Genomic DNA, 21,298 nt, shown 5'->3' on the forward strand with positions numbered 1-21,298 from the left:
ACAAAAACACACACACAGACCATTCATGTGCTGTTTGAAGCGGGCCCTGGGGAGGTCAAAGGTCAAATCGGTCAGTAAGAGATTGGCGAAACAGAGCTCGCGAAGCAGGTGGTTCTGGTTAGCACACCACGCTCTGTTCTGTCGAACCGACACACACACACACACACGCACGCACACAGCTGCAAAGCGAAGCTGTTAGCCTGACGTGAAGAGAGACTGATGTCCAGAAAAACGTCTCCAGTGAGATTCATGTGAAATATGGAAGATCTGGCACTTTCTTCATGGAACAAGTTCATACAATGACTGCATGAACACATTCAAGCTATCAAGTGAAGGAGGGTTTTGAACTAGCTGGTGTCATAATAAATGTTTTAGGTTCTCAGTGGTAAGCTAGAAAAAGAAAGGATTTGTTGTCTCTTCAGTGAGAATGAAACAGGAGTGGGAAGGGAGTAAACCCAAAAATGAAAATGTGAATAATGCATTTCATACTGAAGCAGAACAAAAATAAATAAAGAATTCCGCATTTTTGCTCACCACCGACAATCAATGCATGGATAAAAACTGTTCTTCTTTTGTGTTCCACAGAATAAAGAAAGTCATACAGGCTTGGAATGACATGTGGGTGAGTAAATGCCAGAATATGCATTTGTCAGTTAATTATCAGTTTCGATTCTAAAATATAATTCTATAATGTTAATAATAAATACAAATAAATGTACCCTAGTGGGCTGGAGTCCACTAGGGGACCTTAGCAAATCATCCAGAGAGGCCTCAATAAGTCTTTAAATTATTTCTGTAAGGATCACTAATTCACTATTGTCAAAGAGGATTGACAATTAGCTCACAAAAACTCCCTGCCCATCCATCCAGCCTGGCATGAATAAGAGCAGAGAGAGCAATAATAACACCCCTAGAGTTAATAGAACAGAACCAAATGGAGCAGATATCATTGATGTACTTAATGTGACAATATAATTAAAGATAAAGTAGTCTGACTCAATGAGGAATATCAGAAGTCCTGACTGTGAACGAAAGGAGGAGCTGGGGATGTAGGAGGGTGGGTAGCTCTGTATTCCTTTACATAGTCATTGATCAACTGAGAGTCAGCTGATGTGACATGCCAAAATGCTATGCTTGATATAAATGTAGGTTAAAAAAATAAATAAATAATAATAATAATCTTAACTAAAAATGCTAATACCCCATTAAAATAAAAGAGTAAACTGCCATCATATGTCTATGTTTATTTGTTAACAGAATTACTAGAGGAACATACTGTATCAGCTTTGATAGGAGTAGGGTTTTAAATATAGTCTTGGACAAAGTAGGGTCTTCGAATCTAAGAGGCTCAGAATGACAGTGACAGACCCCTTTGGTGCCATGGCTCTGATACAGTATTACATGCTCTACCCAAGACCTTTGACCTCTCACCTTCATTCTTTGGCTCTGCTGGGCAGCTGTAGCTGTAGACAGCAACTGGTGATAGAGGAACCAGGTTCTCGTCGTGATGCCAACCGACCGCCATCTTGCCCATGCCATAATATGGCTCTTCCTTCAGCTGGGTCATGGCTGTTGGGTCCATGTAGTTAATGAGGGTAATGTTAAACTGCACCAGGCCGGCCACATCAGGTGGCGGAGCAGATGAAGGAGGTGAGGAATGAGAACAGCCCTGACCGCTGTCTTCTTCCTCTTCCTCCACCTCCTCCTCTTTCTCCTGCTTCTCCTCAAGTAACCTGTCCTTGACACTCTCTTCACTCATTCCCTCCCCTGGTGTGTCTTCACTGTTCTCAGTGTCACTGCGGGAACGCTTGACGCCTCTTGCGTTTGTCTGCTGCTTTACATCCGAGCAAAAGAACTGATTGAGCTCCCACAATGCTTTGCAAGCGTCCCTCAGGTCGGAGTCACAGCAAGGTTTGCCTTTCTCATCTTTCTGGCCTTCTTCTCCCTCACAGTGCCAGGGGATGGTGAACAGACGGGTGTCCAGATAACGGTATGTGTAGCCCGGCTGACCCACGAGAGCACGGGAAACAGCTGTGAAGACGTCCCGTTCTCGGACTCGAACAAGATCTCGGAGGAGACATCCACGCCGCTGAAGAGTTCTCAAAGCAGACTGCACCCTCTCATGGAGACCATCTGGCAGGGCACTAGACTGTCGTAAAGCCAGCCCTGCATAACTGGAGTCCCACTGTCAGATTACACAAAGATCGTGCACAGGTTACACATTGTCCCAAGGAAACAGAACAATTAAATTAGTAAAAACAAAAAACACTATGTGAGCAGTCTTGGCCAGAAAGTATGGGGACTCCCGTAAAGATCTTAATAAATTACTTTTTTTCCATTCATTTGGCGCTACAGGATAATGTTAATAATAATTCTAATGTTAAACTTCAGATTAACTTGCTAATGAATCATTTGTGTGTGAAACTTGTTTAAAACAGCCATAGGTTTTTGTAGTTCTGCCAGTGGCACCAAAATTTATTACCTTTCAGATTTTTCCAAGCCTGAAAAACACCAATTATGATTTTGCCATTTCTGTGACTGTGGAAACCCATGGAAATCTTTACATTATACACAACTGAGTGAAAGATTTTCTTTTGACATAAGTATCTTAAGCTCTTGCTGCAACAATGCTGCATGATTTTGACTTAAAATAGTAATATTGCAAAATATGATTTAATTTAAACTAATCGTATTCCATTTTATTACTTTGAATTGTAACTTAATCCTGTAACAACAAAATGTTAATGTGTCATAACAGCTTTTGTCACATGATCCTTTAGAAATGAATCTAATATTCTGATTTGGTGCTCAAGAAACATTTCTTATTACTATCGATGTTGAAAACAGTTGTGCAGCCTAATATTTTTGTGGAAACCAAAATATATTTTTTTTTTCAGGATTCTTCGATGAATATAAAGTTCAAAAGAACACAGTTTATTTGAAACAGAAACCTTTTGCAACTCCATAAATGTCTTTACTGTCACTTTTAATCAATTTAATAGAACCTTGCTATTCATATATTTACACACTGACCCTAACCTTTTTAACAGTAGAGTACACACAGATCAATCAAAAATTATGAAGCCTTGCGGAGATATATTTGAATTTCTAACCAGTTCCTGAAATCCTGGGTCTGCAGGAGAAAGATAGGGAATCCTCTGCTCTCCCAGTTCCTGTATAAGCCTCCGCCTCTGTAAAGATAACAAAACCACAAATAAATGTAGAATTAGATTTTTTTTAGTCTTTAAAATCACTGCATATTCAATGTTTTCTCAGGACATCATCAGCATTTCCACGAAGCAGCATATTAGAAAGTCATACTGGCCTTTGTTATATTTATTTTTATATTCATACATCTACAAAAGTATAAAAAAAAGCTCCAAAAGAGGAACATTTCACAAACTTTTATAAGTATCTCTTCCCAGTCAGAGCACATTTCCCAGACTCTGCTGCCATCCCATAGTGCTCTAGTTCATGGGCATCTCAAGTTTTTACGGCTCTAGAAGGCAGCAGAGGGTCTTCTCAAAGCCACATAACCTACGGCCTTCTATGCGTCGCTCATCTGTTAAAACTCAACCTGCTCTGCCCATCAAAGAGCGTTTCATTGGGCTGCATTCCATTCCGACCTGTAAATCCAACAGCAACCGGCGTAAAACTCTGATACCCAAATAAATTTCACAAGTGCACCCACTCCTCCTCTCTGACACACACGTCCTCTATTTCTTCACTGCAGGTGCAGGAGAGACTGCCTTCTCTAACCCCGCTCAGGTGGGACGGTGGGGGGTGTTACATCAGTGACCCCGATCCGGCCTCTGCGCCCGATACCCCCATCAAGCAGCGCAGCAGAATGGCCACGCTGTTCCCTTAAGAACGCAGACGCACAGCAGAGACGTTAACGGAGAAAGAGGGCCATATATATGCCCTATATTCCCTGACATTTACGGAGGCCGAGTTTCACATTTCAGCCATGTTAATAATGGCAGTGTTTTCACATGGGAAGGGCTTTTTGTGAGTGTGCCGAGCGGCTACACTTCGCCCAAATGGGTCTTGACTTTTAGAGTAAAATAAAATGTCCTGTTAATAACATTAAAGTAAAGGCATTAAAAAGGTTACGTCCTGATTTGAGAAAGGACACGGGTGCAAGTGCGAGAGTGTGCGGATGTGTTAGTGAGTGGAAATAGGGCTGTATAACCGTTAAAGTCACTGCAAGGTTTTGCAATAACGATACAAGGAGACTCTTGAGAAAAAGATGCTCTGGTAGGGTTCGTTCAGGCCCGGGCTGGACTTGATTCTTCTGGTTCTTTCCGTTAAACCAAAACAATAAAAAGGACAGGCAGACTGTCAAACAGAAATCTACAAAACAAAATAACACACTATTCATGGACAGTCTTGACTTAAAGGCCTGAGAGAGACGAAAAGAAGGGAAGAATAATGCTGAGAAAAAGGGCAAGAATGAGACAAAGTGGATGCGTAGAAAAAAAGAGATGGAGATAAACTGACAACTTGACACGCACTCATTGTTGGTGTCAAAATTTATCTCAAGGCAGAAGTGATGGGTTTTTTACAAAAAGCCAGTGGATTTGTGTGCTTGTGTGTATTTTTTTTCCGCCGGTGGCAATGCTTGCCTGCTCTGATGTACAAACACAATCCCATGCACACACACACACACAGAAATGGTCTGGACAGCACAGTTTCTGGGCTAGTCTTGAGGAGCAGTGGCCTGTCACGCAGATGTCAAATACATCAAGCTGCTCACAAATTCCAAAGAAAAAAAGAGACAGACCCATTCAACTCCACAGATGAGCCTAAGCGAGTGCCCTTTTCTCTCTCACACAACATACACACGGAAACAAATAAAGGAAAAAAAGGGTTTCTTTCATACGTATTTTTTGACTTAAGGTTCCAAGCACTGGAAGTTGTACAAACATTATATGTGTTTCTGCATTATTGTGTGCAAAATAAACCTCAAGAGGCAACACAGTTACTTTTAAATCTCCATGCTAGTACACAAAATGTAATTATACAAATTTATGTTTTTACAAATAAAAAATACAATAATAAACGTTAACCCACACAATTTTCATGGGGTACACAAATTTTTCACAGCACTGAAAACAATCATTCTAAAAATGAAGGAGACAAAAAAAAGCCTTGGAAAATAAAAAATTAATTAAAACAGTAAATTGTTGAAAATAATAAAAAATAAATAAATAGTGCAAAAATGAATAAACATAAAAATATGATGTATGAAATCTATGTTGTGTGCATATTTTAACACGATCTTATGAAAGTTGTATAAATACAAATAAAAAAATGACAACTCATGGAATTGATACGCAAAAATGGACTTTGGCGTGTATATGCTACGCGGTGGGTAGGTTTAGGTTTTTGGGGTAGACACGTACTATATGTACACGAAACCTGCATATCATATGCATGGCAACACATTTCGTATCATATGCACACGTAAACTATGTATTATATGCACGCCAAACACATGTGTATCATATGTACACCAACGTCTGTTTTTGCATATCAATTTCACGTGTTTTCCTTTTTATTTGGCGTACTATTTAAATGGCGTACACATTTTCATGAGACTGGGCTCATATTATATATAAACACACACACACACAAAGACGTACACACAATATGATTTTTTTTTTTTTTTTCATGGGAAACTAGCTAAGTTTTTACAGCACTAAAATGTAACGTTCTTGTTAGTAAAAAAAATAAATAAAAAACTTGGAAGAATCCACTGGAGAGGGATGAAATAAAAAGGAAATCGTTGTAAATAAAAGCATTAAATTGTTGAAGACTGAAGAAAATGTAATATTTAATGTGTTTACTAACACATCTGAGAGTTTCACTATGTGTACGTGTGTCTGGAGGTAGCCCATTGAGGTCCATGTGTGTAATGGAGCCCCATGTTTGGCGAGTACACAGTTGGAGCTTGTGTGTCACCAGTGACTGAGCTCTTTTTCTCCTGCTAAATCAAGCAGTCGGACAGCTCACCTGTACAGCATCAAACGCAAACATGTCGTCGCACACACACATCAAACACACTTCCTCCACATCTCCAATTTTTCAGAGAGTTGCGGAATGTGTTCTGTGGGTGACGGCGGTACGGGCAGACAGAAGCAGGAGGAAGAGCTGGGGATGTCCTCCTTCAAGAGAAGGGAATGAGAAAACGGACACACCTGAGCAAACAGAGCCATTTACCTCATGCTGAAGGCTTGTGTGTGACTGCATCGAACCTGCCTGTGAGAACACACCACATAGGTGTCATGACACATGCCCGTGGACCCGGCTCAAACAAACTCACGACTGTGCTAAAGTGGAAGTGTAGTCAGAGTGTCAGCATCTCCAAGTAACAGGAAAGATCTTCCATCATGTTAAAAAGATGTGAACACCGCAGAGGAGATTCAGGTGACAGCCAGATGATCCATGCGGCAAACTCACGGTTAGCTCATCTCAAACAGGACGGTCCTATGGAAACAGACACTACATTACTGACCATTCAGAGTGAGGCTCAATGAAACGTCTGAGGAACTCTAAGTTCACTTGGTCCTGAGTCTATATACAGTACAGACCAAAAGTTTGGACACACCTTCTCATTCAAAGAGTTTTCTTTATTTTCATGACTACGAAAATTGTAGAGTCACACTGAAGGAATCAAGGGCTATTTGAGCAAGAAGGAGAGTGATGGGGTGCTGCGCCAGATGACCTGGCCTCCACAGTCACCGGACCTGAACCCAATCCAGATGGTTTAGGGGTGAGCTGGACCGCAGACAGAAGGCAAAAGGGCCAACAAGTGCTAAACATCTCTCGGGGAACTCCTTCAAGACTGTTGGAAGACCATTTCAGGTGACTACCTCTTGAAGCTCATCAAGAGAATGCCAAGAGTGTGCAAAGCAGTAATCAAAGCAAAAGGTGGCTACTTTGAAGAACCTAGAATATGACATATTTTCAGTTGAGTCACACTTTATTTGTTATTTATATAATTCCATATATAATTCCACATGTGTTAATTCATAGTTTTGATGCCTTCAGTGTGAATCTACAATTTATATTCATAGTCATTAAAATAAAGAAAACTATTAGAATGCGAAGGTGTGTCCAAACTTTTGGTCTGTACTGAATATATGAACCCAATCTCATGAAAGTGCGTATAAATAGCATGCCAAATAAAAATGAAAACTTGTGCTATTTATACGTATTAAATGCTATGCGATGTGTAGGTTATATGTATGCGAAAATGCGCATCATATGCACACCAACAATTTTGGTATCAAATGCACGGGAAAATGGCATATTATATGCACACCAAACACATGCATATAACATGCACAACAAAGTCCATTTTTGCATATCAATACCACGTGTTGACTGCTGAAGCTCTGGATCTGATACGGAAACTTTCCAGAACAACATGACAAATCCCATTAGAGTGCCTCAGGAATGAGTCCCAAAATCTAGAAACTACCGAAGTTACCATTTTTGAACTTCCCTTTACATAGTCCTGAAGTCAAATGTTTTTTCTTGTTTGTTTTTTTTTTTTTTATGGGTTCTTGGTTAAATGCTGAAAAAATAAAATGACTGAAAATGCCTATAAAAGAAGGGATTGTTTTGAATTAATCTAACTTTACTTTGCCAACTTCTGCTGCTTTTACAGCAATTGTGTCCAAAAAGTACAGCTAGGTCAGAAACTGACACACAGACTTTAAAACTACTAATGTGTCAACCAAGACACGGATCATCCATTAGCTTTAAACACAGCACACATATTACACCTGCTTAAAACACACACCTAACACACACACACACACACATCAGAAGCTTTAATGTCACACGACACTCTCCGCATGCCTTTTCCTGTTACTCTCATTCACTCTCTCTGGTAAGGTCTTTAGCAGGTGTAAGCCTGCGACTGAAGCCCAGGTTCTCAAATCAATCATTTGAAAGTATTTAGAAATGCTCACAGGAGAGTTGCTCCACTGCCTGCCTGACGCATAACACACAGCCCTTGGCTTAAGTGCTTTTCAGGGTGTGTGTGTCGACATCTATTTCACACTCGTCCTCATCTAAAAGCAGAAAAAGATGTTTACGTGACCGATCACGTCACAAGCTGCCAGGACAGGAGAAAGAGGAGACAAGAGAGGTGAAAGGTCAGACGCACTGATGGAGTTATACTCACACAAGCAGAAAAACACACAGTCACTGGGTCAGTCTATGCCACTCTAGTCACTATGTTAGCTAGCAAACATTAATATTGAGATTATGTTAATGAAAGGACGGTTTAGCATTAACCTGCAGATTAAACTACACGTCTTTCACAGAGTTTGTCCTGATCAAAGTGAAATGATGGCACATACTGTATCCTACCATTCGAAACATCACTTTTTTTTTTCTTTTTTGAAAGAAATTAATATTTGTATATAGCAAGGACACATTAAACTGATCAAAAGTGACAGTAAAGACCTATGTAATGTTACAAAAGAAAGGATTACAATTCACTGGCACTGGTATATCGCAAAATTCATGATTTAAAAAAGTGGCATAAAATATATATGTAGGCATGAATGTTGCAATATACACTTTTAAAAATAAAAGAGAAAGAAAAGCGCTTTTTTGTCTAAATGGTTCCATAAAGAACCTTTAACATCTGAAGAACCTTTCCGTTTCATAAAAGGTTGTTTGTGGTGAAAGAAGGTTCTTCAGATTTTAAAAGGTAAGAAAGAGATGGTTCTTTAAAGAACCTTTGAATGAATGGTTCATTGTGGAACCAATTTTTTTTTCTTCTGTGGCATCACTGTGAAGAACCTTTTAAGGGTGTACCACTGCCAGTGATGTTTCACCTTTTTTGATACAAAAAAAAAGATCTGTGATTGAAATTGCTCCTTTTAGCTATTTGAACTATTACAAAAAAAAAGAAACATTAATGCAAATTTATTTAAAATAACCAATTGGCTTTGGAGTGTTTTTAAATTATGTAAACATTGTTTGCTTCAAAAAAAAATGTTTTTGAATTACACCTTTAGCAGACATTTTTAATCTATCTTTAACTATTTTAAATGTATATTTTAAGACCAGTTTAACCTGTGCTATAAGGTCAAATAGTAAAAAAAAATATTATTCTTTTTTTATGTATGTTTTAATATCACAGGAATGGCATGGCAGAATAAAACTGCAGATGGATCTTTATATCGGGCGGCTATAAGAGTATGATTCATATATTTTTAAGAGTGGATTGACTCAATCGGTCCATTGTTCTGAGGAGCAGTCATGGCCTTTAGTTACCCATTAACCCTCAGTTCTGTGTCCCTCCTCTCCTCTGTTCACCTGTTCAAGCCTTATGTTTCTCTGTCACTTTCTCTTCCTCCTCCTGCTCTTCTCTTTCACTCTCTCCCTCCTTGCATTCCTCCTACAAAATCAATATCCTGCGTTAAAGTGCAGTGAGCCCCTGGGAGGAGGCTGCTGTTGTGGAGGGCGGTGGAAGTGGGGCGTCCTCCAGGGCTCGGAGTCAAGGACAGTGTCCGGCCTAGACCTGCTGCCCCTCTCTCTCTTTCCTCTGCAGGAAGGATCAATAAGCGGGTGAGGCGTTAAATTTCAGCTAGCGGGAGCGTCACGCTCGTTTGGCCCAGCTGAGTGATGGAGCATGCTCGCCCTGCTCGGAGCGTTTCAAGCTGAAAAGAACAGGAGCTGGGATCTTCCTACAATAAACAACTCAATAACATTTAGGCCCACTGGTGTATGATGTTTTAAAAGCGTTCCTGTCAACCTGAGCTAAAGAATGTGTTTTCTGTGTGAGGGACTGTGCCACAGACTCACAGCTGAAAATCCCAGCGTGACACACTGATTACTTCGTTCTCAGTAGTTCAAACAGTAAATCAGATCATTTTACCACTGCTGTCAGCTGTTCCCTGGCACTGTGAATAAAGACGTGGGTATCGCTTCGGTTTTCTACAGAACAAACAGAGCCATGAAATATGCGTTCGTAAACTGATTCATTAATTCATAGGGCTGGGTAAAACTGATAGTCCGGTTAATCTGCAGGACAGTTTAAGTCATAATCAGACATAATCAGAGAGTCTTTAAATGAATCATTCAAAACGACTCACAAGGGGTTATAGGATGAAAGAAAAATAAATCAACCTTCTTAATGGGATAATAACATATAAATATAATAATCAACACAAACAACATTGCAACAAAAATGCATTTCTTGTAGAATGAATGAATGAATGAATTTAAACTTGGTGTCATTAAGATAAGTAAGTAAAAACAGTAATATTATGAAATATTATTGCAACTGTTTTCAAATTTCATATATTTAAAAATGTAGTTATTTATTCCTGAGATACAAAACTGAATTTTCAGCAGCCATTACTCCAGTCTTCAGTGTCAGTGATTTTGTGCTCAAGAATCATTTTTCTTAATTGTGTTAACTTTTTTTTATTTATTTTTTATTGAAAATGTACAATAAATGCAATTATTTGAAACAGAAATCTTTATAGTCATTCTAAATGCTTTTACTGTCAGTTTTAATTAATCTTAAGTGTCCTTGCTGAATGGAAGCATTCATTTCTATTTTTGACACACTTTTCCCTAAATAATATTTATGTAATTGAAACAATTTATAATCATTTTACAGTAATAGATTTACAGTATTAACTGAAAGACAATTTCATGGGTAGAAAAATGTAAGTGAAATAGAAATTGTGAATCATAATTGAATCGAATAAGGAAAATACTTAATCTACATTTTACAATCTACAGCTAAGCCACTCTCTGCTCCTTCCCACCACCAGACCCATGATGTCCCCTCGCGTTTAGATGATTCTGGAAGGACGACTTGTCTGAACAGCATTAGTCAAATCCAAAAGACATGGCAGGAGGAAGCTGCCTTTTTTAACTCGTCGGGAGAAAAATCTTGTTGCTTTATTTACTTCTCCCTCAGTCAGGGTGAACAAAGAGAATATTCTACCAGGGACTGAATAACTTAATCCTCTTTCCTCCCTCCGGCAGGAAGTCGGGCAGTGACAGACAGATTAACACAGATGATGTTTGCAAACCCACCCATTTGAAAATGTAATTGCTGGTGGCATATTGAACAGTCTGCTTAAGCACTTAAGTTCATATGAGACCAGTGAAACAGAAGTGACACTAACACGATCGTGTGTGTGTGTGTGTGTGTGTGTGTGTGTGTGCAGGAGAGAGCATGTGGGGTGTGTTTTGGGGAGGCTCGCTCACCAGCGAACTGGAACACTGTTACTGTCATGTGCCCAGTGTACTGTGCCACTAAGAATTAGAGCCAATCAGAAGGGTTAACAGGGCGGAGCGGGGCGGGTCATGCTCCTGGGCTCTTTACAGCATCACAGAGGCATGGGAAGCCATCACCCTATAAAACACTACACTTTAACATCTGCTCAAAGAGGGGGAGGTAAAAAAAAACAAAAAACAGATACATTCATGATGTCCAGCTGCCATCTAGTGATAGATCCCTGGCCCTATAGTGAGAGCATCAAAAGAAGGAGGCCCATTTCTTCATTAACACTGCTGCTCAGATATGATAATGCTAGTTTTCATTTTTAACTATTTTCTCAGGTTAACTAATCTCAAATGATCAGCCGAGAGAGAATGTCTGGCATGTACATTCACTCCATACTTTCAGCATATGAAAATGTCATTGGACACCACAACAAATGGGATGTGAGGTCATACTCGAGAGCATGTTTTTAACACATCATATATACAAAATGTGAAAATCAATTTACTTAAACTCACTTTACTTAACTCAAGTTGTTCTTAAAGCTTTATTTCTTTCTTTTTCCTGAATGCAAAATCTGCGAAACCAAACAGTTGCTGGTCCCCGATGACTTTCTTTTTTTCCATGCTATCCAATGGGGACCAGCAACTGTGCAGCTATCATTACCATCGAGTTGGTGCTACCATAAGGCTCACATAATGCTATATATTTCAGTATTTAGTATTGTCTTGTGTCTGAATAACTTAAATCGCTGTTTGACTAAAACGTCAAAATCAGGGCAGGGCCTTAGATAAACTTGCATTGTTTTATCTGGGAAAAATGCTACAATTCTCTACAAAGACCAGAATAAATGGCCTATATGAGGCAGCAGAGTGATGGGGATATGATGATGATGAGAGCAAAAGCATCCCCTTTAGCCTTTCCCTCCAACCGTCTCCTGTGCTCCGTGATGAAGATGGAAGTGAAGCTAAGAGCGCAGTCACCCTCCTTTCGTTAACACACACACACACACACACACACACAGTGAGGGGATAAATCAAGGCTGTAGGGTCGGGATGAACCATGTGTCAGCATGGGTCAGCCACACATTACACTCTCTTCAAAAACTATTCATCTTCAGTGTGTATTCAGCGGCTAGAAATAATTACTCCTCCTGACCCGCGTAACACCACATGACCAGTGGTCAAACCAGCTCAGGCGGAGGACTCATCTGGGTTGAGAGGGGTGGGAGTAAATTATGGTCCTGTGGAGAGCAAAGGACTTGCCACTCAAACACACACACACACACACGCACAATCTACACGAAGACTACACTACTGTACAGTGACGGCAAATTATAATCTAAACTTCAAAATGAATCTCCATTATTATAACATTAGGATACCTAAATTAATTTGTAGATTTCAAAACATTTCTCAGAGTTATATTGGTTTTATTAAAAATAATTGGTTAATCAGCCAGAACTTTAATGTCTGCGCATCTCTACTTTAGCATGGTATGATACCATACTCCAAGAAAATCAAGGTAGGTCGAGCACTGATACTACAGACCACAAGGAATGACTGCCTTTCTTCTGTGGAACATGAGAAATGGCCGATGATATATAAAGGCTAGAGTTTTCATTATTGCGTGAACTGTCACTTTGAGGTTCACCTATACTGGCTCTAGCTAAACAACAGCTTCTGCAGGAAAGATTCAAATCAGCTTTGGAACCATTTCACGTTTCCAGGGATTTCAGAAGCAGAAGTCATAGTTGGGTTTAAAAAAAATAGCATTAACCACAAATTTCCAAAACAGGGAATTATTTATTTTTTGGAAAAGTAATTTAGTTAATAAAAAGTATCAAATATAGTGTTATAAATTGAAATGTAAAAAATGCTAGATTTACATTGTTAATAACTATGAAAATGCATCATCATCACAGTCTGTGGTGAAGAAATGTCAGGACAGGTATGGCGTGACATGAAGTAGTAGTTTCTGTTTCCTCTCGGAGCTGACAGGCCAGGTTCACGATTAATTAGCACAGGAGAAAGACTTCCTGCAACACACTCACAGCAGTCACTGCACTGTTTGATCAACAGCAGAATAGATGTCACGCCTCCTGACAGAAGGAATAATACAAAGCTAATGATAATGCTAGGGAAACAATGCGAGTTAGCCCATTAGCAGATACTTACACTCATTTCGACACACTCACTATATGTGCAAAAGACTCTAGTGCACTGACACGCCAATGTTACGGTCTCCAAAACTTCTTGCCTTTCAAAGATCACCCTTACAAATAATTGCAATTGAATTTACACTGAACAAACAACAAATCAGCAAAATGCTTAATCTATCAAAATCTTACTAGCCATACTGCATGCTGCAAAGTATAATACTGTGTAAAAAGATAAACAAACTTAAACAAGTACTATTATTTAACCAACTATAAATAAGAAAGGTTAGGAAAGAGATTATATGCTCCAGTATGTGCCAATAAGACCGCTCGCTGTCCCGTCACAGACCCACATCTAAATATACACAGGAGCTCAGTTGTCCTCTGTTTACCTCTTCCTGAATACATTAGCCACCTGAACCTCAGAAACACATGCTGGAGTGACAGCTGTCGCCATGCAACCCAGATTATCACCACGGAGCGGGAGGGACGAAAGGATGATACATAAATTAATTAAAGTTAAAAAAACACACACAAGTAGAGAATTAAAGTTGGTACATCTGTCAGCGACTCAGCTCTGCTCGCTAATACTTGTGTTGGAACATTTATACCCTTGAAGTAAATGATCCGCTGTGTAATTGGCAGCGGAGGAGAGGAGAGAGGGATGATGGTGGATCCTGGGAGAGCTGATAAGAAAGCTCTCTTTCGTCAGAAGCAGGAAAAGAGAAGAAATATGTTTAAAAAACCTTGTGGTTAATCCCCATTGTCATCATGGAGCAGGGGATGCCATTACAAACAGAGATAGCCCAACCGAAGCTGTCTGTGGGTGAGGAACAGAAGACAGGGTGTGTGTGTGTGTGTGTGTGTGTGTGTGTGTGTGTGAGGAAACGGGCTCCTGGATTAGTCCAATCCATACGTGCCATCAGTCAAGGGCGAGGAAGCCTGTCAGAGTGTCAACCGCACAAAAACACACACACACCACGAATAGAGAAAATGTCAGACAAACTATGTGTGACAATGCGATTAAGCAAAAATGTGTTCAGACATGTATATACCGCTCAAACACATATACACACACAGTGGGAAAGAATCAGAGAAGGATTATGTTTATAATCACTGTGTGTGTCATACTGATCTGGCTGTTTATAAGTGTGTGTGTGTGTGTGTGTGTGTGTGTGTGTGCGCGCATGTTTCTCCTTTTTCTGAAAATGTAGATAAAAAGACTCTTGAAAGTCTCAATTACAACATAAAAAAGCTAAAAATAAATAAAAAATGTCTGTAGAGGTAGAGTGTGTAGTTAGGGTATAAAAGAGCATGAGAGATGTTGTAGATGTAGATCCTCTCAAACAGTTACAAAAACAGGTTACTTTTTGGAAGTAAGGAGTAAAGTAAGGTGTTATGCTTTACAATTAAATCATAACATAACACCTGGATTATTATTTTTCTAAATTAGAAAGCAGCTTTGACTTTTGACTGGATTTGTTTACTCATAAAAATTCTAACTTAAAACACCATAACACTGACCTGTGTACCGCAAGTCACCAGCGAATGAAAACTATATATACACATATACATTCATTTTTTTTTAAGCATGACAATATTAGAAGTTATCATTATTAATGTAATTTTGTATTTATAAACATTTAAAACTTGCTATAAATCTTTTTCAGAGTTTGTCTTTCACTAGATAAGACTCTCAGGTTAGTATGTCCCACTGTTACTTAGTGAATCACATCTGTCTGAAGAAATAAGCTCAACAACAAGTGTAGCACAAACAGGCACTCAAAACATCAAATCTCCCTCAAAACAAAGGATGATGGGACAGACATTTTCCATTCAGCCGGTCTCGCTAGAAGAACAGCACACACTGACGTCTGCTCATCACCATAACAACTGAACTTGAACCACCAACCTTGGCTGATCTCATCTAAATAAACAACAGGAGAGACGAGAGGTCTGGCCCTATCACACACACACACACACACACACACAGAGAAGGAAGAAGAAGAGCACATGATAGACAGCGAGACAGAGCAGCTTTCTTTATGCAGCCCTGATCATGTGCTTGACAGTAGTTCAGGGTGAACTTACAGCTGGATGACCAGAGGCAAAGAGACTGAGAGAGCGAGAAAGACAGCCAGAAACAGAGAGAGAGCCAGTTTTGACAGTAAAATTACCACAAGCATACCAATGAGCGTTCAATAGGCCAGCGCTCACAACCAAACCTGTTTGTGTGTGTGCTGGTAAAGGCAGAAGAGACAGTAATGAGAGGCCAGTGTCATGCATCGGTGACCCTTCGAGCTCTCTTTCACTCCTGCTGCACCTCACCTTGAAACAACAGCATCACAAACTAGACATTTGACAAGGTGTCATTTAACCTGTTGGCATGGTGATGCCAAGAAAAGTTGTGACGAAGTCAAGGAAACAAGGGCCATGCATACTGCAGCTAAATATGTCACCGAGCGCTTAATGCTGTTGCACTGAAATAGAATTCTGTAAGAAACAGGAATGGCAACCACATTTTAAATTAATTGAAATTACTTGTATTATTATTATTGTTGTTATTATCATTATGCGTTTCTCAAGATATTTATGTTTCACAGAAATCAGTCAGTCAACAGGGTTTGGAATGACATGAGAGTAAGTAAATGATGACAGGATTAAAATTTTAGGATGAATAAAGACATTAATTCTTTTGATGCTAAATGAACAATATTAATCACAAAGTTAACAAAAAGCTTTTATATACAAGGAAAAAAATCTTATTGCTTAAATCATTAAAGAGATAGTTCGTCCTAAAATGAAATTTCTGTCTTTAATTAATCCCACTCGTGTCATTCCAAACCCGTAAAGGCTGATTTACTGTATACTTCTGCATCGGCGCTACGCTGTAACTTATGCATCAGTTTTCATGTATAGTTCTGCGTCGTTGTCCACATCGATGTGCAGATGCAAACTGCTAGTCTGCAGTGTCCACGTGCAAGTAAATATCAAATCATTAAATCATCATTAAAAACTACAAAAGGAAACATCAATGGATCAGAAGATGGCATTCTTTCCATCTCCACAAGAACTTGTACCATCAACATTGTTTTTTCACGGACAACTACTGATGTAGAATGCTATGTAGTGTAATAAATGATAAAGACACTTGTTCTTTGCTTTATTTTACTTTATATAAGAAGGTGTAACATTAAAATATAGTAAAGTGCACATGAAACACGCAAAACTCAAGTACATATGAAGGGAGGGATTCTAGCAAACCATTCACAGCGTTCACAGTCTGCGTAGAATTGACGCACTGTTAGATTTTTGGAGAGGTGCACATCAGACTACGTAGTAAGGGAGTGTGTCTATCCTTAGGCAACGGCGTAGGTATTTTTGATCAAATCCAAAAGCTTTCTAACCCTGTACAGACAGCAAAAAGGACAAAAGGATGTGACATCAGTGGTTCAACCATAATGTTATGAAGTTACAAAAATACTTTTTGTGAGCAAAAAACTTAACAAAAATAACTTTATTCAACAAGTTCTTATGTGTCAGACATGCATGTGTCGTAGCATATAATAAAGCCATTATTTTTGTTTTCTTGTAGCTTCATCGCATCACGATTGAACCACTGATGACTGGACTATTTTAACAATGTCATTACTACTCTTTTGGGCCTTGAGCATGGTAGCTGCATTGCTGTCTATACAAGGTCAGAAAGCTCTTGGATTTCATCAAAAATATCTTATGGGGTCATATGATGTTGTTAAAAAGAACATTATTTTGCATATTTGGTGTAATGAAATTTGTTTATGCGGTTTAAAGTATAAAAAAAAAAACAAAAAAAAAAAACATTATTTTCCACACACTGTACATTATTGTTTCTCCTCAATGCCCCGGCTTTCTGAAATGCCTTTATTTTTACAAATCTCATCGGTCTGAAAAGCGAGGTGTGCTCTGATTTGCCAGCTATACAGTGTGTTGTGATTGGCCAAATACCTCAAGTGTGTGACGTAAATGTTACGCCCCTCACCATATGGCATATGCTGGAGCGACGAGACAAAAACATTCAAACCCATTATAAATGAGGCATTTGTTGCGTCCAGTAGGGACATACAGTCTTTTGTACATGTGGCATTGCATCGCGCTGTGTAAACATAAAACCATGTTTGCATTTGTGATTGGAGAAATGACAAACAAGTGCTACTCTAAACTACTCAAAACTCACATCTGAATCGCCAGTGGCAAATTCTTTAAATAAAAAAAAATGCACTTACAGTCTGTGAATCAGAACAGTTGTCATTGTAGCCGGCACAATGTATATTAGCTTTCACAAAAAAACACAGCGTCACACACGGCGGATAGAGCGGAGACCGGCATGAGTGAGTGGCGGCGGGTTTGAGAACGGCACGGTTGGTGGATTCAACAAAGAAGCAGCAACCACATGTGACAACCCTGGGCTGGACTCTGCTTTGTCCACAGTGAAAGCCAATCCAGCAATCCACAGTGCGAAGTTGATGTATTTCCTCGCCGACCAGCATGGATCAGCTCTAGCCATGACAAAGCGAATATCATCCTCTTTTTTTGAAGGCCAAACAAAGTAGCTTCACATTCACAGCGAAACACACAGCATCTCCACAACATGGTGGCGCAACAACAGCAATACTATAGTGAGAATTAAAGCTGCGCCTTCTTTCTTTGCATTAACATTCAGGCGGTGTTATGCAAATCTTGCCACATTGTGACGTAGAGATGTGGGGGCGTGTTTACATGAGCCGTTTTAGGAGGGCATGGCTGATTCTCTGTTTATGTCTATGACGAATCACGCAGGTACTGGGCTACTCCACAGCGGATCCACCAGTACCAGTCTGAAATATTCAGAATATAAAAATGTATTATAGGTGTACCATAGTGATTCAGGATTAGCAAAAACACAGTTTGGAAAATGGATTCAGGATGTACTCGCTTATATTAATTTTGTACATTTTGAACACCAAAAAAAAAAGAATACTAACAAAACACTCTTTATTATCATGAAACCCTATCTCCACAGCCTGTCTGTGTTGTATTATAAGCAACAGCAGGTAAAGCCATCAAATTCATCTGAGAAGCCTCTAAAAGCCTCCAGTCTCTCGCTCTAAATCCATTGGCTGTGTGTGCACCCAGCAGTAGGTTGGCAGGGCAGGATCTACATTTTCCTGTCTGGCACATGCAAGCTTAAGTACAGCCTTCCAACTGGCACAAACATGGGGCAGTGCCTCGTCACCCATCGGCCATCCATACACACACACACACACACACACACCAGGTGCTCAGGCCCACTTTCACTCCCCTCATTTATAGAACATAACTTATGATGTACAAATTAAGAGTTAGTGTTTACAGGCTCTAGTGAAAGTGGCCTCCTGTAGTTCCAGTGAAAGAGGGACTTTGGACTTGCAATAGGAAGCAGATGTTGGGCAAAGGGCTGCCATTAGCTAGTTTCCCTTTACAAGAAAAGGTGAGCTATTACACAAGAAAATAAATTCACAAATAAACAGCAAAGAAGGGGCCTGCTGTTCAGTGGAGCAGTCAGATGGAAAAATTATGGAGTGATTTTTACATTACATAAAAAAAGAAAAAATTATCCAATGTTTAAACATATTAATTTATGTATATACGAAGGGTGACGATACGCAGATTTATATACACATTTAAAACCTGATGAGTGCCCTGGCAGTGCTTTTCTTTCTGACTGTATTACTGTGCTATAAACATGGATCAGTAATAATTTGAACAGTGGTAAAACCAAGGTTATTCTCATTGGTTCCCATCATCAGATTTCTAAAGCTGTTTCTCTGTGTTTGACTTTTGACTGTTGAGCCTTAGTTATTTTTGATGCTAATCTGTCATTTGATTATTTTGTTCAGAGTACTGTTAAAAAAAAATTTCCATCTCAGAAATAAAGATCCTTTGTCATCTCTCAGATAGATTATTATAACGCCCTTTTAGCCAGAGTTTCTAAATCCACACTAATCAAGCTGCAATATGTACAAAATTCAGCCATCGGGGTCCAGGACATGCAACCATTTTACTCTAGTCTTAGAATCCTTGCACAGTTGCACTGGTTCAGAGTAGATTTTAAAATGATGATGCTGACATATGAAGCATTGCATTGCATATTGAAAGCAACTATTGAAACATATGAAATCTATGGGGGACAGGGCTTTCATTCTCTTCCAACGTTAATGCATTTTGAATGGAGGGAAGTTCAGAACTATGACATTTTTTTTTTATATACTTGCATTTGCTTGATGATGTTTATTTAGTTCATTTTATCATCTTTACTTTTCTATTGTATTTTTTAGATTGTGTTTACTGTATGCTTTGAGAAGCTACTTTAAAGTGCTGTATGTATTTTCACTCTGCTAAAGCATAAAAATACCATAATATGTTTGCAGATATTTAAGAAACATGCTAAGTTAACATACTTGTTTATCTGAAAAACAATGCTACAGTCAGTTATTCTCCTTTGAATATGTGCGGTCTAGGCCATAATGACGGTCTTTGTTTTATCCCATTGTATTTAGGCACCCTGGGTTGCCAGTTAGCAAGAAAACACCGCGCATTTCATTTCGGTCATCGTCAAGTGCCCTCGCTCGTGTTTTTGTAATTAATCTGCCAACCTGCCAGTGCATAAAGTCTGAGGAGGAGGTGCCGGGTGAAAAAAAAAAAAACGTCAAATATTTTGAATTTGGACTGCAATACCTAGTTTAACCACTCGGTGTCAATCCTACATACAGCACCTTTAAATGTGCTTTATAAAATACAGTTTTTTAAATTTATTAATGTAATATAAAAATATATTGCAGAGATAATATAAAAAGATAAAAAGATAACAAAATTATACTAATAAAAACATTATATAATAAAATATGAAAAAGACCAGAATTAGAAGACAAGCCTTTAGCCTTGAATGGAAGCCCCTTAAAACTTAACCACTGATGTCTAGGTTAAAAGGTCAATCTTATGTTTATTCAAAGCTTTCCTGAAGTGATCCTATTGTTATTGATCACATTGATTATTGATTATACATCACCACTGATCAGCCAATAGCTACCAGATCAACCTCCCCTGAGTTACATAAGTTTCTCTCTCTCATACAAACATAGTCAAACGGCTGACTAAGGCACATTTAGGCCTATTTAATGTTATGCATCTTAGTTGACTAGACAGCTATTCAGTTGGGTACAGAATTGGTCACATAAATATGTAAAATGCACTACATGCAAATATAACAGCTTACTTCAAATCTCTCTGTATCTGACTTGACTCACTATAAACAGGTGGCATCTTTCTTGGACTGATTTGTGTCTTTTATATATTGGATGGGACTGACGCTTTAAATTTTGCGATCGGATAGATATCAGTTTGTATGACCAAGTATACAGTAAATAGCCCCTTTCATGACATCTGAAACACACGCAGATCTCAACACTAAATGAAATGTTAGAATGAGGGTAAAAACTTTAGTGTGAATAACAAACCCCACTCAGTGTGCCCTCCTTATAAAACCAAGTACAATCACAGACTCACTATAAAAAGAACATAAAAGCTGATAAAGCAGCTCTTTTCTTAGACGTTCTCTGGTCTCAGGAGAAATAAATATGCTGAAAACCAACTTCAGGACTGGGCGTCTTTATGAAAATCACATTCTTTAATCTTTGTTAAATACACAAAACCTTAAACAGGCTCAGACATCTAACGAGACGTGCATAATGCGCACAATAATACACCCTGCATGATTATCTGATAAAGAAAAGAATGAATATTACAGCCTATAACAGAATTCTTTCATGATCAGTATTCTTAATAAATGCCAATAAGTTGTAATGGAAATGAAG

At 38.9% G+C, this 21,298-nt stretch overlaps 1 protein-coding gene across 2 annotated transcripts in view; it reads right to left on the reverse strand.

Moving 5' to 3' along the window:
• LOC127961773 (alpha-ketoglutarate-dependent dioxygenase FTO) overlaps positions 1 to 21,298 on the reverse strand; it is a 127,436-nt gene that overhangs the window by 99,846 nt on the left and 6,292 nt on the right. The window contains exons 2-4 of one of the 2 annotated variants that reach the window (XM_052561025.1): positions 6,223 to 6,489; positions 3,114 to 3,191; positions 1,432 to 2,185 (exon numbers count right to left, since the gene is read on the reverse strand). In XM_052561025.1, the coding sequence (XP_052416985.1) occupies positions 1,432 to 2,185; positions 3,114 to 3,191; positions 6,223 to 6,252 (862 nt within the window). In that variant the 5' untranslated portion in view covers positions 6,253 to 6,489. The remainder of the gene's footprint in view (positions 1 to 1,431; positions 2,186 to 3,113; positions 3,192 to 6,222; positions 6,490 to 21,298) is intronic. The other variant, XM_052561024.1, reaches the window with a different exon arrangement.

The sequence above is a fragment of the Carassius gibelio genome, chromosome B7, assembly GCF_023724105.1.
Source record: "Carassius gibelio isolate Cgi1373 ecotype wild population from Czech Republic chromosome B7, carGib1.2-hapl.c, whole genome shotgun sequence".
Taxonomy (NCBI): Eukaryota; Metazoa; Chordata; class Actinopteri; order Cypriniformes; family Cyprinidae; genus Carassius; species Carassius gibelio.